Source organism: Saccostrea echinata, unplaced genomic scaffold (genome assembly GCF_033153115.1).
Source record: "Saccostrea echinata isolate AGI-Se365-2 ecotype Australia unplaced genomic scaffold, CSIRO_AGI_Sech_v1 ptg000030l, whole genome shotgun sequence".
NCBI classification, from domain to species: domain Eukaryota; kingdom Metazoa; phylum Mollusca; class Bivalvia; order Ostreida; family Ostreidae; genus Saccostrea; species Saccostrea echinata.
The window spans coordinates 9,416,383-9,434,393 of record NW_026889779.1 but is presented as its reverse complement, the minus strand read 5'-3'; the positions used below and the strand labels follow the sequence as shown (position 1 = coordinate 9,434,393).

The 18,011-nt window shown below is 38.9% G+C and overlaps 1 protein-coding gene across 1 annotated transcript in view; it reads left to right on the top strand.

Moving 5' to 3' along the window:
• The window catches only part of LOC133197240 (uncharacterized), an 85,821-nt gene that overhangs the window by 66,456 nt on the left and 1,354 nt on the right, over window positions 1-18,011 (top strand). The window contains exons 100-133 of the mRNA XM_061333174.1: window positions 126-386; window positions 627-839; window positions 1,027-1,149; window positions 1,276-1,636; window positions 1,845-1,996; window positions 2,098-2,235; window positions 2,460-2,714; window positions 3,009-3,232; window positions 3,361-3,522; window positions 3,644-3,826; window positions 4,029-4,408; window positions 4,588-4,750; window positions 5,921-6,109; window positions 6,574-6,772; window positions 6,908-7,053; window positions 7,168-7,416; window positions 7,516-8,017; window positions 8,128-8,463; window positions 9,790-10,029; window positions 10,183-10,356; window positions 10,478-10,648; window positions 11,126-11,849; window positions 12,070-12,406; window positions 12,639-13,096; window positions 13,246-13,726; window positions 14,036-14,284; window positions 14,460-14,693; window positions 14,848-15,024; window positions 15,232-15,387; window positions 15,615-15,800; window positions 15,962-16,048; window positions 16,141-16,469; window positions 16,769-17,367; window positions 17,468-17,859. Coding sequence (XP_061189158.1) covers window positions 126-386; window positions 627-839; window positions 1,027-1,149; window positions 1,276-1,636; window positions 1,845-1,996; window positions 2,098-2,235; window positions 2,460-2,714; window positions 3,009-3,232; window positions 3,361-3,522; window positions 3,644-3,826; window positions 4,029-4,408; window positions 4,588-4,750; window positions 5,921-6,109; window positions 6,574-6,772; window positions 6,908-7,053; window positions 7,168-7,416; window positions 7,516-8,017; window positions 8,128-8,463; window positions 9,790-10,029; window positions 10,183-10,356; window positions 10,478-10,648; window positions 11,126-11,849; window positions 12,070-12,406; window positions 12,639-13,096; window positions 13,246-13,726; window positions 14,036-14,284; window positions 14,460-14,693; window positions 14,848-15,024; window positions 15,232-15,387; window positions 15,615-15,800; window positions 15,962-16,048; window positions 16,141-16,469; window positions 16,769-17,367; window positions 17,468-17,859 — 9,230 coding nt within the window. The remainder of the gene's footprint in view (window positions 1-125; window positions 387-626; window positions 840-1,026; window positions 1,150-1,275; window positions 1,637-1,844; window positions 1,997-2,097; window positions 2,236-2,459; window positions 2,715-3,008; window positions 3,233-3,360; window positions 3,523-3,643; window positions 3,827-4,028; window positions 4,409-4,587; window positions 4,751-5,920; window positions 6,110-6,573; window positions 6,773-6,907; window positions 7,054-7,167; window positions 7,417-7,515; window positions 8,018-8,127; window positions 8,464-9,789; window positions 10,030-10,182; window positions 10,357-10,477; window positions 10,649-11,125; window positions 11,850-12,069; window positions 12,407-12,638; window positions 13,097-13,245; window positions 13,727-14,035; window positions 14,285-14,459; window positions 14,694-14,847; window positions 15,025-15,231; window positions 15,388-15,614; window positions 15,801-15,961; window positions 16,049-16,140; window positions 16,470-16,768; window positions 17,368-17,467; window positions 17,860-18,011) is intronic.

The following is an 18,011-nucleotide window of genomic DNA, read 5'->3' as shown; positions in this document are numbered from 1 at the left end:
ATTTATTATGCAGATTATCCTTCCTTTAGCTTTTATCTATTGTTGGAAGAAAGTAAATGACAATAATTTCCTAGCAGAGTTTGTGTTTAAATTCTCATTAAAAAAAAACAACATTTTGTGTCCAGGCACCACAAATGCTGAGCCTTGTCCTAGGGGAACTTACAGGAACCAGACAGGAGGAGCAAGTAATGATACCGACTGCTGGCCGTGTCAGGCAGGTCACTACTGTGGTTCAACAGGAATGACTGGGCCTACTGACCTCTGTTCAGCTCGGTACTACTGTCCAGACACTGCTAGGATAGAGTCAGACTCTCCAACCACACATCAATGTCCTGCAGGATTCTACTGCCCCAGAGGAACTGCTGATCCTATTGGATGTGACCCAGGTATGAGATGGGAATATGTCTGTTTGATTACCTTTGAAATTTGTCAGGGATATTTTGGAATATACATGTTTTTAAAGAGAGAGGTGTGAATGTGTGATTTAAAAATTAAAAAAATTAAAAGTTTAAAATTACATTAATTTTTAACATATTGCAGAAATAATATTAATGATATTAAAATTAGGGCATGTATTCAATCAAGGTTATGCTTTATAAGACATCTGAAATTTTCTTGTACATTAGGAACCTACCAGTCATTAGTAGGAGAAGAAACCTGTGAATCGTGTCCCACCGGTTTCCAGTGTACAGGTAACACCAGTATCCCTATCGAATGCCCAGCCTACTCCTACTGTCCTGGCAATACATCTGATCCATTCCTCTGTGAAAATGGAACATACACCACTGACACAACAACCGGACTTGAGTTTGCCTCAGACTGCTCAGCCTGTCCATCAGGTAAAAAAAAAACCCAGAAATAATCCTATACATATAATTATTATCATAAATAAAGGTGGTAAATTTACTAGCAAGATCTGTCCTGAATTTTTGTTATGTTTTATTATGTTATTTGGTTGATGAGAATACATGTACCTGTTTTCGCATAACACATCTATATGCAATGTATATGTATCTTATTCTACAGGTGTATACTGTCGGGGAGGTAAGATCGCTGGAAACTGTTCTGCTGGCTACCTCTGTGTGGGAGGACAGGACCGTCCTGATCCCCCAGATGCTTTATGTCCATATGGATACTACTGTCCAGAGGGTTAGTCATTTCATAGTTTTGTTATAGTAACTGTTGAACTTTAGAGCATGTCTTCTGAATTCATGCCCTTTTTCTTTTTGAATTAATTTTTAAAATCTTAAATGAAATTTCAAATCTTGTAAACAGGTACCACCAGCCCACAATCCTGTCCCCCACAGAGTTTCATTGATAAGACAGGAGCAATGAGTGCTGGAGAATGTGGCAGCTGTCCAGGTGGGCGTCTTTGTCCTGGTGGTCCCACCTCCATCCCATGTTATGCGGGTTCGTATTGTCTGGAGGGTGACCCAGGAAATCCTTACCCCTGCCCAGTTCTGACCTACAATGACATGGAGGGGGCCAACTCCAGTGCCTCATGCCTACCCTGTCCAGGAGGATACATGTGTCCCATTGCCAACCTCACAACATACACTCTGTACCCTTGTCCAGTTGGAATGTATTGCCCTAATGCCACAAGCATTGCTTACGAATGTCCAGTTGGGACATACAGGTAAGAGTCTTAGAACTTTTTTTTAAAAATCTGTATTGTATACATGTATGTTTTCTTGATTATGTTTTGAACAAGTTTTCATTTCAAAAAGTCAGGTCACATGTTTACAATGTACAGAGTGGACCTGATTCAAGCTAACCTATTTTCTGTAATGTATGTACATGTATAATGCACCATATCTCAAGGCAGATATTATTATTATATATAGAGACACCCAGAGTGCTGCCAGTATTGATGACTGCCATCTTTGTCCAGCTGGGTTCAAGTGTCCAGAAGCCAATATGACATACTCCGGTATTCAGTGCCAGACTGGAAACTACTGCCCAGAGGGGTCACACAATGAGACCATTTGTCAGGCCGGTCAGTTACATTTCATATAGATATGTAAAACTTCATGACAGTAATCAGTAATTAAGGGGGGGATTAAAGTCAGTTTTTACAATTATCTTGTATTGCTGTAGGATACTACTGCAACAGATCCATGTCTCAGGTGCCTTGTCCCTATGGTTACTACTGTCCTGAGGGGTCAGCCACACCTATCCGATGTCCCCAGGGTCATTACTGTGGTAAACTAGATGACTGCAACATGACAGATGCAGGTTAGTAAATGGAATAGGAGTGATTAATGACAATTCAGAAAAAATGTTATTGAAATGTTGGGATGTTAACGAATTGTTGCTCAAATGTATGAAAATTTCATTAAAAAAAATCTTGCAACAATTTTGAGTTGAAACCTAGAGGTAAGCAGGATTACCCTGCATTTATAGGAGAAGTTAATATAATGTTTGCTTTTGAATACTTTACATCCTTTTTCAAATTGAAGGTGCCATAGAACCAGTGAAGTGTCCCCTTGGTTACAAAGAGTATGATGGATCTCCCAGAGCCACCTTTAATGACACCTGTGAGCCCTGTCCACCTGGAACATTTGGAGCAGATCCTAACAGAGCTGTCTGTGAGACGTGTAGAGCTGGAACAGTTTGCATGGCCCTGGCTACGTCTGACCAACCCGTCGCTAATGACTCTTCCTTGGCATGGGCTTTTGGCTTCAACTCAACCAACTCCTATATCTGTCCTCAGGGTGAGCTTTACTATAGAGTTAAACTTTTGGGGCTATGTACAAAGAGTAGGTTCATTGTGTTCTGAAGCTAAAGTTCATTTTTGGCTTTGTAAGAAAGGTCTGCCTCCCTGTACACTAGTTTTGTATTTTTTGTCCTTGCTTAAGTTTCAAATGTTTGAAAAAAATTTTATGGGGCTAATATTATGTCATGTGTACTTAGATAAATTTTCATTTAAACTAATTAAAAATATAAATATTTGTAGTTTTATTCCATGGATTTTGTATCTATACTAATCCTTTGTTTTGTACATGTAGGTTACTACTGCCCAGCTGGAAGTTCAGAGCCAACACCTTGTCCGCAGGGTCGTTACAACCCTAACTTGGCCGGTGGCAGTATTGCTGATTGCCCTCAGTGTCCAGTGGACCACTTTAACCACTTGACAGGTCAGAAGGGCTGCTTCTCCTGTGGAGGAGAGGCCTATCAGGACTCAGTGGGACAGCCTACCTGTAAATGTACGGGGGCAGGAAGAGATTTCCAGGTGAGAAGGTCTTAAATGTAATTTTACAAGCCTAGAGAATGAATAATTGCAAATTTTTATGAAGTTTTATTTTGGAAAATATACTTACGGGGAGAAAATACATGCACTTATAAATGTTGGTATTGTAGGAAAGTGACCGTCAGTGTCCTTGTGCAGCTGGCTTCCTTGAGCTTGCAGACAATACAGACTGTGTTAAGAAGGTGTATGACCTTTGTAAGGAGGGCACAACACGTGCTCAGAATGGCCAATGTCTGACCGATGCCCAATGGGAGAATTACTGCAAGAACCAGGTCAGTTAGAATTTCTTTTTTGTGGAAACTATTATTTTCATGATTAAATAATTGAAATCTTTTCATGTTGTAATTTGTAGTTCAGGAACAATTTATTCTTACGTTTAACATTTATTGACAGGTGTGTAAAGAATATGTGAGCTTTGACAGACTGATGGGAATGTGTCTATGTAAGACTGATGACCTTGAAGAACTTTGTAACCTTGAATGTAGAATAGCCCAAAGATACCAAGTGTCCTTCAAGTGTGCTGAACCCCCACTGGAGCCTCATGTTATTCTCAGAGACAAAAACAACACTATTATGGTAATGTAAAAGTTTAAGTGTAATTTTTTATGTGCACAGACAATATCTGATAAGTAATCCAAATATAGATTTACATGTACTTTATTTTTTTTTTGTTTTTAAGTACATTCAAACTCTACAGTGGACTGCAGTGCTTAATGGAAATGACAGTTTCATAACAAGTATTTCGTCATATTTTTATGGGTTTTTTTTTAAATTTCAGAAAGAATATGCTGTAAGTGGACTCCTAAAAATGATAAATGCCCGTAATGCCTTGACAGCTGAGCAGTGTAGCAGCAGAGATAATTCAGATTACCCAATACACATCGTAGAAATGACCGATAGTGGATTCCTTGGCGTATACAACCCTGACCCTAACCAACTGCTGGGAATGTTAGATTCTCACATCAAAGGAACCATCACTGGCAACATCACAGCTGACAGTAACATTAACGCTATCTACACGGGCCGTCGACGTCTACTGGCCACATCCACCAATAATGGCTCACTGTTCTCTGGGATTGAGAATCCCGTTGTGTGTCTGACATATGGAGAGTACATGTTGTTCTCTGTCAGCAGCACGCACTACCCCGTCTATGATGTGTAAGTTATTTAAATCTCAGGCAAATTAACCCCATCCTGAAATTTGTGCAGAAATCACAATATTTCCATCCAGTTTGAACATTCAAATAGAATTTACTTCCTAAATCTTTTTCTTTTCTTTTCTCCCCCCCTTTTTTTTTTTGCTGAAAAGAAACTTATAATATTTTTTGTTCTTTAAGAAACAACCTGTTTAACACAAATGACCAGTTTGATTATGGAGGATTTAGGACTTTGGTGGAAGCCATGACCCAGACCACTTCTACAGCATCTCTGTTCTCTTACCAGTTCAAGGACCCTGGAATATACGTCTTCTCTCTAAGCACTGATGCCAACAAGAAAATGGTCAGTAGCAATACCTGTTTTACTGTCAAAAAATGTGGAATTTATCCAACTGTGTTTGCTTTTAGTTGTAATCTCTCTTTGACACCAGCATCATTTTTTAGCTCACCTCAACGAAGTTGGGGGAGCTTATGTAATACCGTCGGCGTCCCAGGTTAAGGTTTTTGGAGCAGTTTTCTTTTCAAGTACTTCTATGGCCTATATAAGTCAGAGATGCATGGAGGATGCTTCTAGTGTGTTTCATTGTACCAGTCAAGGTTTCAGATGCTGCAATTTCAGCTAAAGAATGACCAGGTTAATGTTTTTGGAACAGGTTAAAGTTTTTGGAGCAGGTTAAAGTTTTTGGAGCAGGTCTCATTTCCAAGTAACTATAAGCCCTATATTGACCAAACTTGCATGGATGATACATCTAAGGATGCACACTACTGAACTTGCTTCGGATGCTGGATCTGACCTACATTTTCCAGATGAGTGACTAGGTTAAGGTTTTTGGAGTAGATCTCATTTCCAAGTAACTATAAGCCCTATATTGACCAAACTTGCCTGGATGATACATCTAAGGATGCACACTACTTGACTTGCTTCAGATGCTGGATCTGACCTATATTTTCCGGATGAGTGACCAGGTTAAAGTTTTTGGAGCAAATCTCATTTCCAAGTAACTAAAAGCCCTATATTGACCAAACTTGCATGGATGATACATCTTAGGATTCACACTACTGGACTTGCTTCAGATGCTGGATCTGACCTATATTTTCCGGATGAGTGACCAGATTAAAGTTTTTGGAGCAGTTCTCATTTCCAAGTAACTATAAGGCCTATCTGAACCAAACTTGCATGGATGATGCATCAAGGGATGAACAATCTCAAAACTTGCTTCGGATGCTGGATTTGACTTGCATTTTCTGAATGAGTGTCTAGTTTTAAGTTTTCAGATAAGTCCATTCCCAAGTAACTGCAAGCCCTATCAGACCAAAATTGCATAAATGTTGCATCTAGGGATGCACACTCCTAGATTATTAGTTTAGTGTGGGACTTTGCCTTACTTAAAGACAACATTCGTTGAGGTGAGCTCTGTAATCTCTGATTACCTATGTTTTAGGTTTATCATTAATTTAGAAAACTGTTTTAACATCTTTTACTGAATTTCTTTTTTTCTAAATGCTGTTGTAGTATATACGAGTGATGGCCCAGGGAGCTCAGTGTGCTGAGAACGGTCCATTTTTCCCTCCCACTTCTGGGTACATCATACAGAATGGAATCACAGTAGCCTCAGACATCTTAAAGACCCCAGACTGGGAGATCATTTTTATTTTATTGGGAACAGCCTTTATAGCCATGGTCTTCATGTTACTCGCTCTGGTAAGTTAATGATATGAAAGCCTGGAGAAGTGGGTTTTTTTTTTAATGCTGTCTAGAAAGTCGCTGTTTGGGTAAATACTTTGCATGTTTCAAGCACTTATTCTAGAATACTCTATACAGAGTTATTTTCACCCTTTCACACTGAAACAATTTTGCCTAGTCTTAAATTCGCCCAGTCACAGTTATGTTTAAAAAATTGTACTGTATTCTTTAAATTTGCCCAACTGAGGCTAGGTCAAAGGGGCGAAAATTTCCCGGTATATAGTATATTTAAGATTCTTTTCCAAATGAATGATTTAAATAAATTTTTATGATAACATTCCATGAAGAATTAGTCTGTGTTCTAGAGTGGTTAGTGTGATATAATTTGTTTTCTCTTTAGTTGAGGTACATGTATTTGCTCTTAGTATGATTATACACAATTTTTGCTGGGTTGGTATGAAAGCTAAAATTTTGTTTTGAAGGTTCTATTCAGGAAATATGGTTGGGCTAAGACCTCCTACCTGACTCCATTCTACCGTGCTTTGACAAGACTCTACAACTTTGACGACTACTCCAGTAAAGGTTCTACTGTACGGCCGGCTAAGAAGTACCATAGAAACATGCAGGCTATCACCTCCGGACGTAGTGACAGTGACTCGGATCTCGGAGGAATACTTGATGGTAAATTATGAATAAGACTTAGAGCACTTTTATGACGAATTAAAAAATATTCAGTTCTTTTATTGAGTTAGTGATGAAGGTCATTATAGGATATTGTTATGAAGCGCATATTAATGAAATTTAAATTTACTGCAGCTAATACAATAGAGACAAAGAATGATGAATTCTGGGATTACGACAAGCAGATTGACTTGGAGGCATTTAATTCTCGTACCCTGTATGACACGCTGTCCAAACAATCTCGTGCTGTTACCAATACCATCGGCAAACACAAAGATGAGGTCAGATACATCTTCATTGTTGTACATAATTATAAAAAAGAATGTCAGTGTTTAAATTGAGATTTTATAAATGCATATGATGATTGATTTGTGTGAATTTGATATCTTTGGTAGACCAAACAAATGTACAACAGAATAGCCAATCAGACAGAATCTCTCAAAGGATTATGGGCTGCAAAAATGAACTTGAAAGGAAAAGTCTCAATGGCTACTGATGAGGACCTTGTCAGTTATGAAAACAAATTGGAGGCTTTAGAAATTGAGCTTGAAAGAAGAAGAGACATTGGTCGTAGGTTTGAAGCCATTCTTAACAAAGAAAGGGAACTAATGATGGAAGATGAACATGGAAGAGAGAAACACCAGGCAAGTTATATTTGTATTTCCTTATTTAAAATAAAAGTGATTTTTTCGTAAATTTTGAGAAGATATTAGCAGGTCATGTTTGATTTATTTACATTTCAGGTTGCCTATCAATCCTGTCTGAGAGAAGCTGCCAGAAATTTAACTGAGCATGTAGAGAATCTGCAGCATGGTAAACTGACCAGGAATGGAGAGTTTGATATGGCTGCTCATCGTTCAGTGGGCTCTAGAGTCTCATTATTACTGCATAAGATGTCCAGTGAAATCACCGAGGAGTGTCAGAGGATTGGGGCCTGGGGTGTCCTTGGACAGGGCACAGGAGGTCAGCTGGTCAAATCAGGAAAGAACGTACCAATGAAGCGTGAAGAATTGATCGGTCCAGACATGAGTGTTAGAGCTTCAGACTTGATCAGTCAGGATGCTACCTCTGGACTCATTCGACCCAAACCTGGTACAAAAATGATTCTGGCTAATGGCACTTTGACTGATGTTCCTGCTGACCACTTTGTTCACCCTCAGACTGGACATGTGCTGCCCATCCAAGGCAATGTGGCCTTTGACCCGGTTACTTCCCGACTAGTCTTTGTCTCTGATTCAGCTACAGGTAAGTTGTTAGTGGAGAACACTTACAGTAAAACCAATAGTTTATAACAACAGAGGAAATTATAATTGTCTTCATCAAAATATTTTTTTAATGGTTAATTTCTCTTTAAGGGGAAGCTGCCAGAGCAGATGAACCATTTATTCCATTCATTCCTTATCCTGTCCATCCACAAAACAACCAGCCAATCAAAACCAAGCTCCGCCCCATGGAACACAAGAGTGACTTGCGATATGGTTCCCCAATGAATGACCCAGAGACTGGACTTCATGTACCCATCATGGGTGTCACCATGCACCCACAGACTGGAGCACTCCTCCCAATAGGTGGCACCCACATTGACCCTGTCACAGGAATGCATACCCCCATAGAAGTAGGTTCTCTTATGGTGGATCCAAACAGTGAACAACCTGTACCAATCCTGGCTGTAACTCTTGACCCAGAAACAGGTGAATTATAGAATACTGAAATATTAATAAACTTCAAATAGACATGATTAAAAGATCATTCATTAGGGCCCTGCAAGGATTTGCAGGTGCCCTATAGTAATCACTCTGTCTGTCTGTCTGTCCGTCTGTCTGTCATTCTTCCGTCCACAAATTTTCTGTTTTTTTCTAATAACTTTTTTTGTAGTTGACCAATTATGTTCAAATTTGGTATGTTGGTTGAAGAGGCAGTAAGACATATTTTGATGCTAAGTTTGGTTCTCTATGTCATCCAGTTTGGAGCTGGGGTGGTGGGATAGATTCCTTAACTTTACATTAGAATGAATGCAAGGGCAAAGAGAGATAACTGCTGAGAATGTTCCTATTGTAAACTATGAAAGCTGCAACTAGTCCCATGGGATTAATTAACTTTCCTCTTGAAGAAAATCCAAAGCATTATCTGTTTCTGTCAAATTGAGATTAATTAACACCTCTGTCTGCAAATGAAGTTTGTTTTGAAGTTAAGGTCAATTCTGAATGATGTTTACATTCTCTGAAATGTGGATTTAAATAATGTTCATACTTTATTTTGGTAAAGTATACAATGAGTTATGATTTTATTGAATTCTAAAAACGAGATATACATAAAGATATGTTTTTTTTATTTTTTTGTTTTTATTTATTTATTTATTCTTTTTTGGGAGCTGCCATATGTAAATTCAAGAATACTATTAATTTTAACGGGTAGTCCAATAATTAACTCATTCTATCATTACTGAAAGAGTTCTCATTGTAAACTTGGAAGAAAAGGATGAAAGAGCAGTATAATTAATCCCTTGGGATTAATTATCTTGTCTGGGGCAGAAAATTTTCCTGGCTTATCTTTATTTGTCACTTTAAGATAAATTAACCTTTGTCTGTAACTGATGTTTGTTTTGAAGTTAAGGTCAGGCCTGGATGATATTTGTATTCACTGAAGGCTGGCATTTTATAAAAACAGATGCTTTATTCTTGTTTAAATATACATTTAATTGAGTTATTATAGATATGATGTTTTTTATTGCCTTATGTTAATAAAGGGATACTCTTTACAGGTTGTTGGATATTTAGGAATTATCTTGAAATTTTATAAATACAGTTGTTCTTGCATATTTTTCTTCATATATTTTTAAATTTTTGTAATCAATTAAAATTCTCATTCTGTAAGCTGTACCTTTATATTTCTACCCCTCGGCAGGCTCTTGCTGACTGGTCAGTTTTCTAGTTGAAAATTATTTTGATGATAGGAATTATCAATAAAAGTAATAACCAAAAAATATGAAGTTATAAAGATTAAATAAATGATTTCAGGTGACATTGTACCTGTGGGAGGAACAAAACCTGGCAGTAGACACAATCTTCCCATCATTCCTGGGGACACATTTGTTGAACCTCTTAGTGGGAAACTTGTGAGAGTTCAGAGTGGATATTTACTGGATGCCAATGTGCTGCCCTCTGGTGGAGGTTTCCAGGCTCTGCTTGACTCAAGTGTGCTGGCTTGTGAGGCTCGAGTCATTGATACTTTGAGAGAACTCAAGGATGCACTTGCTGGTAAGGCTGATATGCTCACGGCATTTGAAACTGAGATGAGAATGTGCGAGTCTATCACAAAAGAATGATGTTTCAATGACTTGAATACCTATTCTCAATAAAGAAAAAGTTATCTTAGTGTCACAGATATCATTGTACAACTTTTATTGACAGATTCAACAGGAACCAATGTTAATGTAAGACATGAGCTCAGCAATCTGGAGGCAGCCACAAAAGAACTTGAGAAAGCACGCTCCAGGATGAAGGCCTATTTACTTAGAACTCAGCATGACGTAGAGCGCCGTCTAGATCGCTCCTCAATACTCGCTGCCACAGGAGGATGTCCAGGTACCATTTACTTAAAATATGTGTAGATGTGAAAAAATGAAAAAAATCTCTGATAAAAAATGACTTTAATATATTTCAGTAATAATATATTTTGAAAGTAATTTAAGAACATTTGTTTAAGGAATGTACGAGTTCTCTAAGACTGGCCAGTTATTGCCTATCTTGGTTGGTACATCCATGCTGGACCCCTCAGGAACAGAGCAACAAGTACCAATTCTAGGAGCAGACAAAGAGAAGAAAACTGGTAACATTAGACCTTTGGGAGGTACCATGGAGGACCCAGAAGGGGCTGGTGAGACTTGTTATAGTGGCATATGTCTTTTCTGTTGATCAATACTTTTTGTGCCCCCAAAATGAAGTTGCTGAGCAAGTACTGTAAGCCTATTACTATTTGTGATAACTTTATTCATGATTCAGCGGTTTGAAATGCATCCAAGACTAGGAATTGTTATGACTGAGGAAACAATCCATGTAAATATGCAGTTTTATTAATGGTTTGCAGTAGGAAACGTTCTCGAGTAAAAGAAAGTCAAGTCATGAATGTGTTTTGCATGCAGTTATAAGTTGTTCTACAGTATAGTGGAACTATTATAACCTTCTGTGAAGGTCTGTAGACACAAAGTCAAGCTGGGTTTAACGGTGTCCAAAGCAAACGCGTTAATGATACATTTAAGGATACTTAGTCGAATGCATGCTTTGGATACTAAATAAGTTAATGAATGAACAAGATAATATGTAAGCCTAATTTACATACATTTATTCATTAAAGGTCTTGTACCTATCAGTATTGGAAGGAAGGCTTTGGATCCTGTGACAGGGGAAATCAGTCCAGTGATAGGTATTCGCACTAACCCGGAGACAGATCTAGCAGTGCCAGTCACCATGTCCTCAGGTGGTCCCAGGAAGAAGAAGCCACCACCAGGGGCCCTCGCCATGCTGGAGGAGGAGCTGGTTGCCAGGCGAGGGTTCTGGAGAAGACAGAGACAGAAGGAGAGAGAACTTGCCCTCAAAGAGCACCAGTTCACTCAGCAACTCCTTTTCGATATGGATTCTGTGACTTCAAGAGATGTTCAGAGATTCTTAGAGGAGATTGATGCAGATGTTCACCAACTTTCGGAGGCTGAGAAACGTGAGGTTCAGAGACGAGGTGGTGCAGAGCAGGAGTATGCCACAGTGATACCACCAGAGGTCATTGCAGTGCTGACCCAGAGTGATGCCAAAGAACATGAGGGAGAGGAAGGGCATGTGGCTTCCAATGTCAAATTGGCTGACACACTTCGACGATTCTTCAACAAACTCCAGCAGGAAGAGAAACAGTACAAAGACAAGATTGGTGACTTGGAGGGTGCCATGAACCCTGATGCTGAGAACACTACTTTACAGAGGTACAAGCAGGCCAAGATGAGATTACAGGCAGAATTACGAGATTCTCTGACAACCAGGATAGAGAATGTGGATGAGGCTCATTCTACACTGGAGTATGCTAGAGAAAGGTAACAACATTCAATCTTCTGAAACTTTTTGTTTTGAGAATTATTTTTTTAAAGTTATCCTTTTTTAAATAAAGGGGAAATATTTTTGGTATGCATTGTCTAATGAAATCTGTAATGAAATAAGTTTTCTTAAGTTTTTGTGAAGTACAAAGTGATAAAAAAAATATCTGTTTAATGCTCTTACTGGAATTTTGCACTACACTTGAAATTATTCCTTCAGATCAGAATTGTGTGCCACTGAAGCTAAAACTGTCTTGACAAGAGCCAGCCTTCTGGCAGGAGACTATGATTGTCAGCTGTCAGGAGTTTATGGTGACGTTGATTCCTCAGGTGAAAAAGAATCTGAACTGATTCCCCTACTGAAACAGCTGATAGCCATGCTAGAATCTGGAGGTCCATTTACCTTGTCTTCAGAACTATTGAACTTGATAAATCAAGGCACTGCAGGCGGTGCCGGTCAGCATGTGACCAATATCAACATTGGAGGCAGTGGTGGCACCAGGGACATCCAGCGCAGAGGAAGCACAGATAGCCTTAGGAGGCGCAGGGATCAAAAGGTACGCAGCTACTTTTACTACTTAACAAGTCTGTCTGTATGACAGACTATGGTCAATGATTATGATGACATTAATGGTTTACATAAACTTCAGCATTTAGTGTAGTGTAAATATTAATGTCCTAGTTGTCTTCTAGAATCTTGCTGTAGTTAATTTTTGGAGCCTTTGCACCAAATCAGGTTAAATCATGATAGATTTGTGCAGCTTTTGACCTGAATTTTGTTTTCTACAGGAAAGAAGCAAACTCAACAAGTCAGGAGTCAAAACAACATCAAAAACGTCTGGCACCAAGGATGAAACATCCATATTTGATGGTGCACAGGGTAAAGGAAACAAAGGACAAGGTGGTGTAGCATCACAAGAACTTTCTCGGGCTCTGTTTGAGAAGCAAGCTTATGAGGCAGCCAAGCTGGAAAATGACTTGAAGAAGGAGGAGATTGAGGACATGAACAAGACTGTGGATGACTGTGAGCTTGAGAAGAAAAAGGCCATGGCTGATGCCCAGCATGAGCTGGAGAAGAAATTGGCTAAGGCCAAACAGGAGCAGGAGAAAGAGATGATCATGATGGAGTATGCCAGCAACATGCAGAAACTCAATGAAGCCTTTGAGAAGAGAAAGAGGAAACAGTTGGATAAACTCAGGAAGAGGCTCTTGGATGCCAGGAGACACAAAAAGAAAGAACTTGCCAAGTAAGAGAAGTTTAATGTACTTGTCGTGAGAAAGTTTGTTAGCAAAACCTTTTTATAATTGTTTGACATCAAAACAAATACTCTACTTCATTAGATTGAGGTAGTAGAAGCAAATGAGGGTTAAGTGGTGGATTGTTTTCTTTTTTCAGGAAACATCTATCAGAGGCCAAAGACAATGGTATCCCTGAGGATTCAGTTCCCAACATAGAAATGCCATCTTATGAAGAACTAATGAACCAGTTACTGAAACTTCAACAACAGCAAGAAAAAATGATGGCAGACATCAGGAAGAACAGTGGTGATGCTAAGGATCAAGTCAAAACCCCGGAAATTGATGAAGAGTTTGAAAGACAGATTCGAGCCTTGGATATCAGCAAGAGTCAGAAAGAGGCTCTGATCAATGAAGCCAAGAACAGACGTAAGGAGCTCCAGCAGCAGATTGAGGCAATGAAGGAGAAGCTGAGGAAGAGGAAAGACAGGAAGGGAGGGGCAGAATTGACAGAGGAGGAATTACAGAGTCTAGATGAGGAAGAGAGGAAGAACCTCCTGAAGGTGAGGGAGATCCAAGGGGCTGCAGACAGAGACATGGAGGAAGAAGCCATCCTCAGTACCATTAAAATCATGGAGAGGGTGAGTTACACTTTGAAACATTTGTATGAATTATTTCGCAAGATAATCACATTTATCAAGACATTAATTTTGCATGTTTCCCTATGAAAAAATTACTTTCAAAAATACTTTTTTTCATTTTTTAGGCAAAATTACATGTAAATAAGATCTTTCTTGAATAAAATACAATTTACATAAGTTGTGTCATAATTGGCATCATCAAATTCCCTGAAATGGTAGAGAATTTGAATCATTTTGTACACTGTATTATTTTTCTACCTTCATGTAACTAATCAGTGAGTGAAGTTGATTTGATTTGATATATCACAGGATCAGCAGAGGCAGGCTGGAGAGGTGGCTTTGAGAGAAATGCTTCAGAACCAGACAGAGTCAGAGAGAGACCGCATTCTACAGCAGTACCAGGACCAGGTCCGACAATTAAACAACCGACTGGATGACAGCAGGAACGAACAGGCAGACAAGATCAAAGCAAAACTGGCTGCTAAGAAACGAATGAAGGAGGAGTTGGACAAAGAGAGGGCAGTCAACAAAGAACTGGACAGGATCACCAAGAAACATGTAAGTCAATAATGAAAACAACATCTAGATACATGTCTAACATTGTCTCAATCTAACTATGTAATATGTAGGTGTATATGTTTTTGTGAATTTTCAAAAACAAAACTGCAATTATTGTATTGAAGGGATTTATTTGAATATGAGGTTTTTCTTAATAAAGTGTTTCTTTTTTAAGGCTGCACAGAATGATGCAGAGGCTGCAGACCTGATTATGCAGATTAATGAGAAAGTGAACGGTGACAAGTTGATGTCAGAGCAACAGAAGCTGGTGGACCAACAGACAACAGAACTGGAGCATCTTGAGGAGAAACAGAATGAGGAGCTGAGGAGACTGAACCAGGAAGCTGAGGAAGAGAGGAGCAAGGAGGAGCAAGAGATCCTCCACAACAACCAACAGCAGAAACAACTGGTAGGTTTTCAAATCCTTATTGAAAATAAGGATTATAGAACCATGTCCTTTTTGAAGGAGACCAGGAAAAACACAAGGCAGTAAAATTGTTTTTAGAATGAAAAAAAAAGGTAGTATTGTATAAAATGAATGAATATTTTACTTTGTTCTGTAGGCTCTCCAAGCCCACCAATCTAAATTTGAGCGAGACATGTTGCTGCATCATCAGAATCTGACACCAGCAGATGCTGAGTACCAAAAACTACTGGCAGCTCACAAGTCTGAAATGGAGGCTCTAGAGCGGAACCTCAATTCTGAGAAAGATCGTCAGAGAGAGGCTCTCAGGAAGAAGGTTAGGGTCACACAGGGCACCACAATTTTATTTTAACATAACTTAAGAGGAAAGTAATGAAATAATATTACATGTACAAGGGTTTAAGCTTTCAGCGGATATTAAAATTTATATTTGTTTATACACATGTATATATTGGAAGTGCAAGTTCAGTGAACACATGCTGAATCACATTATTTGATGACAAGCATTATCTGATAATTATAGATAGAGGAGAAGAAGAAGAGGAGAGAAGAGCAGTTAGAGGATAAACACAGGATGGAGATGGCACAGAAACTGTCCAGTCAACAGCAACAGAGGGACAAACAAAATGAAGAAATTGCCAAAAATGTGGAGAATTCAGCCCTTAAGAACAATGTCAAGGTAAGACTTCACTAAAAGTAAGCTTCTAATGTGCTAATATGTTTTAAAAATCTTCTTCCTCAGGCACTGAGATGAAAGACTTGTTTGAAGAATAAGTAAAAATGTTTTGATTTTACTGCTATTATATTCTTTATTGTGAGAAGTTACTTAAACATTTTTTATTTCCTTCCTAGTAAGTTGAAATTCCTCAGATCTAATCTTGAGAAATTTGTCTCACTATATTTTAGAATAAGGATAAAGATAAGGCAGAGAACATGATCTATACTGTGTTGAGGCAGCGACATCTTAAGGAGGCCATCCATCTGGAAGATCAACTGGCTCGTGAGCTGGAGGCAGCTCGTAGGAGAGCCCGAGCGGAGATTGAGGAGAGCAGACAGAAGGAAAGAGAAAGACTACTGGCTGCATTTGAACAGGTTAGTTTGAAAATGACAAGGCTGTTTTAACTGTTCCAATTGATGAAACACTTTGTTCCAAAAATATCTTGCAATGTATAAAAAAAAAAGGTAAAATAATTTTGTTTGCACATTTGCAAAATGACAACCAACATTTTGATTGAATTTGTGAACATTTTCAGGAAATGCGAGATCTGATAGCAGATTCTGGCAACATGGACCCAGCTGAATTGGCTCGTCGTAAAGAACAACTTAAACAGAGACAGCAGGTTTGGGCAAAGTTTTATTAAAGATATTTATAATTAGTACCATGATCTACAAGATTTAACATTTGTGTAAGAAAAGTTCATTTTGTTTGCAGCAAGAGCTCAGTGAGTTTGACAGCCACACTGCCCAGCTGTTAGAAAGAGCTGAACAAGATGTTAGTCCTCAACAAGAAATCAAGCAGACCCATGACCGCTTAAACCTCAAAGAAAAACAGCTTCATGAACTTGCTGATGCCATGAAGACATTCTCTCCTGCAGAAGAGCTTCACAAACAGTATGCAGAACAGGCTAAATTGGCAGCCGAGGAGGCGAAGAAGTATAAGGAGGACATGTACAGGAAGTTACAGGAGGAACTGGAGAGGAGGAAAGAGGAACAGAGACTGGCGGAGGAAGAGAGGAAGAGGAAGATGTTGGAGAAGTACAAGTAAGGGATAAACTTGAAGAAGAAACTTACGAATAATCTGAAATGCTGAAATGTTTGACAAATACATTTACCTAATGAAGTAGAATCTGTTAGTTAAAATGTTAGAAAACTGAAAAGTCAATAAAGAAATTTTATGTAAGTGATAAGCTACATGTAAATTGAAATTAGAAAATAAAACTGTTTGATGAGACTGATACTCTGGAAAATTTCTGTACTTTTAATATATTTTAATGATGATACTTTGCATACACAGTGTGAATATTCTAGCCATTTACCTGGTATATTGTTCTGTTTGACAGACAACTGGAGGAAGAATTGGAGGAGCAAGCGAGATTGGAGGAACAGAAACAAAAAGATCGTGAGGCAGAGCGTGAAAAACTTCGACAGCAACAAATGGAAGAACGAGAACGTCGTGAGAGAGAAGAGATTGAGAAATCAAACACCAGTCAGGATGAAAAGGAAAAACTCCTCAGGGAACACAAAGAGAACATGGAGAGAATCCGTGAGGCCATGAACCAGGAGCAGAGCCGCAGCAGACAGGCCCTTCAGGCTAAACTGGACGCTCGCAAGAAACGTAGAATGGACACGGGTAAAGCCAAAGTGGACAAGGACATGATCTTGGAGAAGGACAGTGAGGAGATGAGCAGATTAACACGAGCAGGTGATGATGATGATGACTTCCTGCAGGCGGGAGCTCCTTCATCAGTGTCTGGTGGTATTATGTCTGGTCCTGGAGACCAGGGATCATCTGGTATGGGTCATTTCACACCTACAGGAAACCGAGAACAGGACTGGGTCAACATGCTGATGGCATCACCTCTATTTAAACAAATCAATGACTTGGCGGACATGTTGGATAAGACAGAGGGAGGTCTGGCGGGTAGTGACAAGGTGCTAGGTAAGAAAAACAAAAAACAAATTACAGAAAACTCAACAATTGAAAGTTTAGTTAAATATTTTTTCAAATTTAAACACATTTTCATTTATTGTTTTGTTAGGTGGAGATTACAGTCGGCCATACATGGATGTTAAGGATGCTCAGTGGGTGTGTAAAGGTGACCTCAAACCAGCAGACATTAACCAGATATCACCAGCTCAGTTTGTCATTTACCGGTTCGGTGTGTTTGTAACCAGACTCTTACATCAGACAATTGGAACACCAGAAGTCAGTTTGCTACTTGCCACAAACTTACCTCCTAATAATTATGAACGAAATGCATTCAGGAATTCTGTTTTCTATGAGCATTCTCGGAAGATTCTGTTTGTAAGGAGGGAGAGAATGGACTCGATCGGTGAATTTGTGGTTGTGATTTTGCATTCTCTAGCTCACATTAAAACAGGGGACTTAAGTGATGATAGTGATACAGTATTCCTCAGGGAGTTCTACAAGGTAAAATTTTATTATTATCAAGAACCCACAATGTACATTACAACTAGATTAGTAACTATATATGGTTGATAATTCTAAGCATGTTTAGCTTTGGGTGCAGTAACAAATTTTTGCTTTACATAAATCTCAAAAATTCCCATCAAACCTTTTTG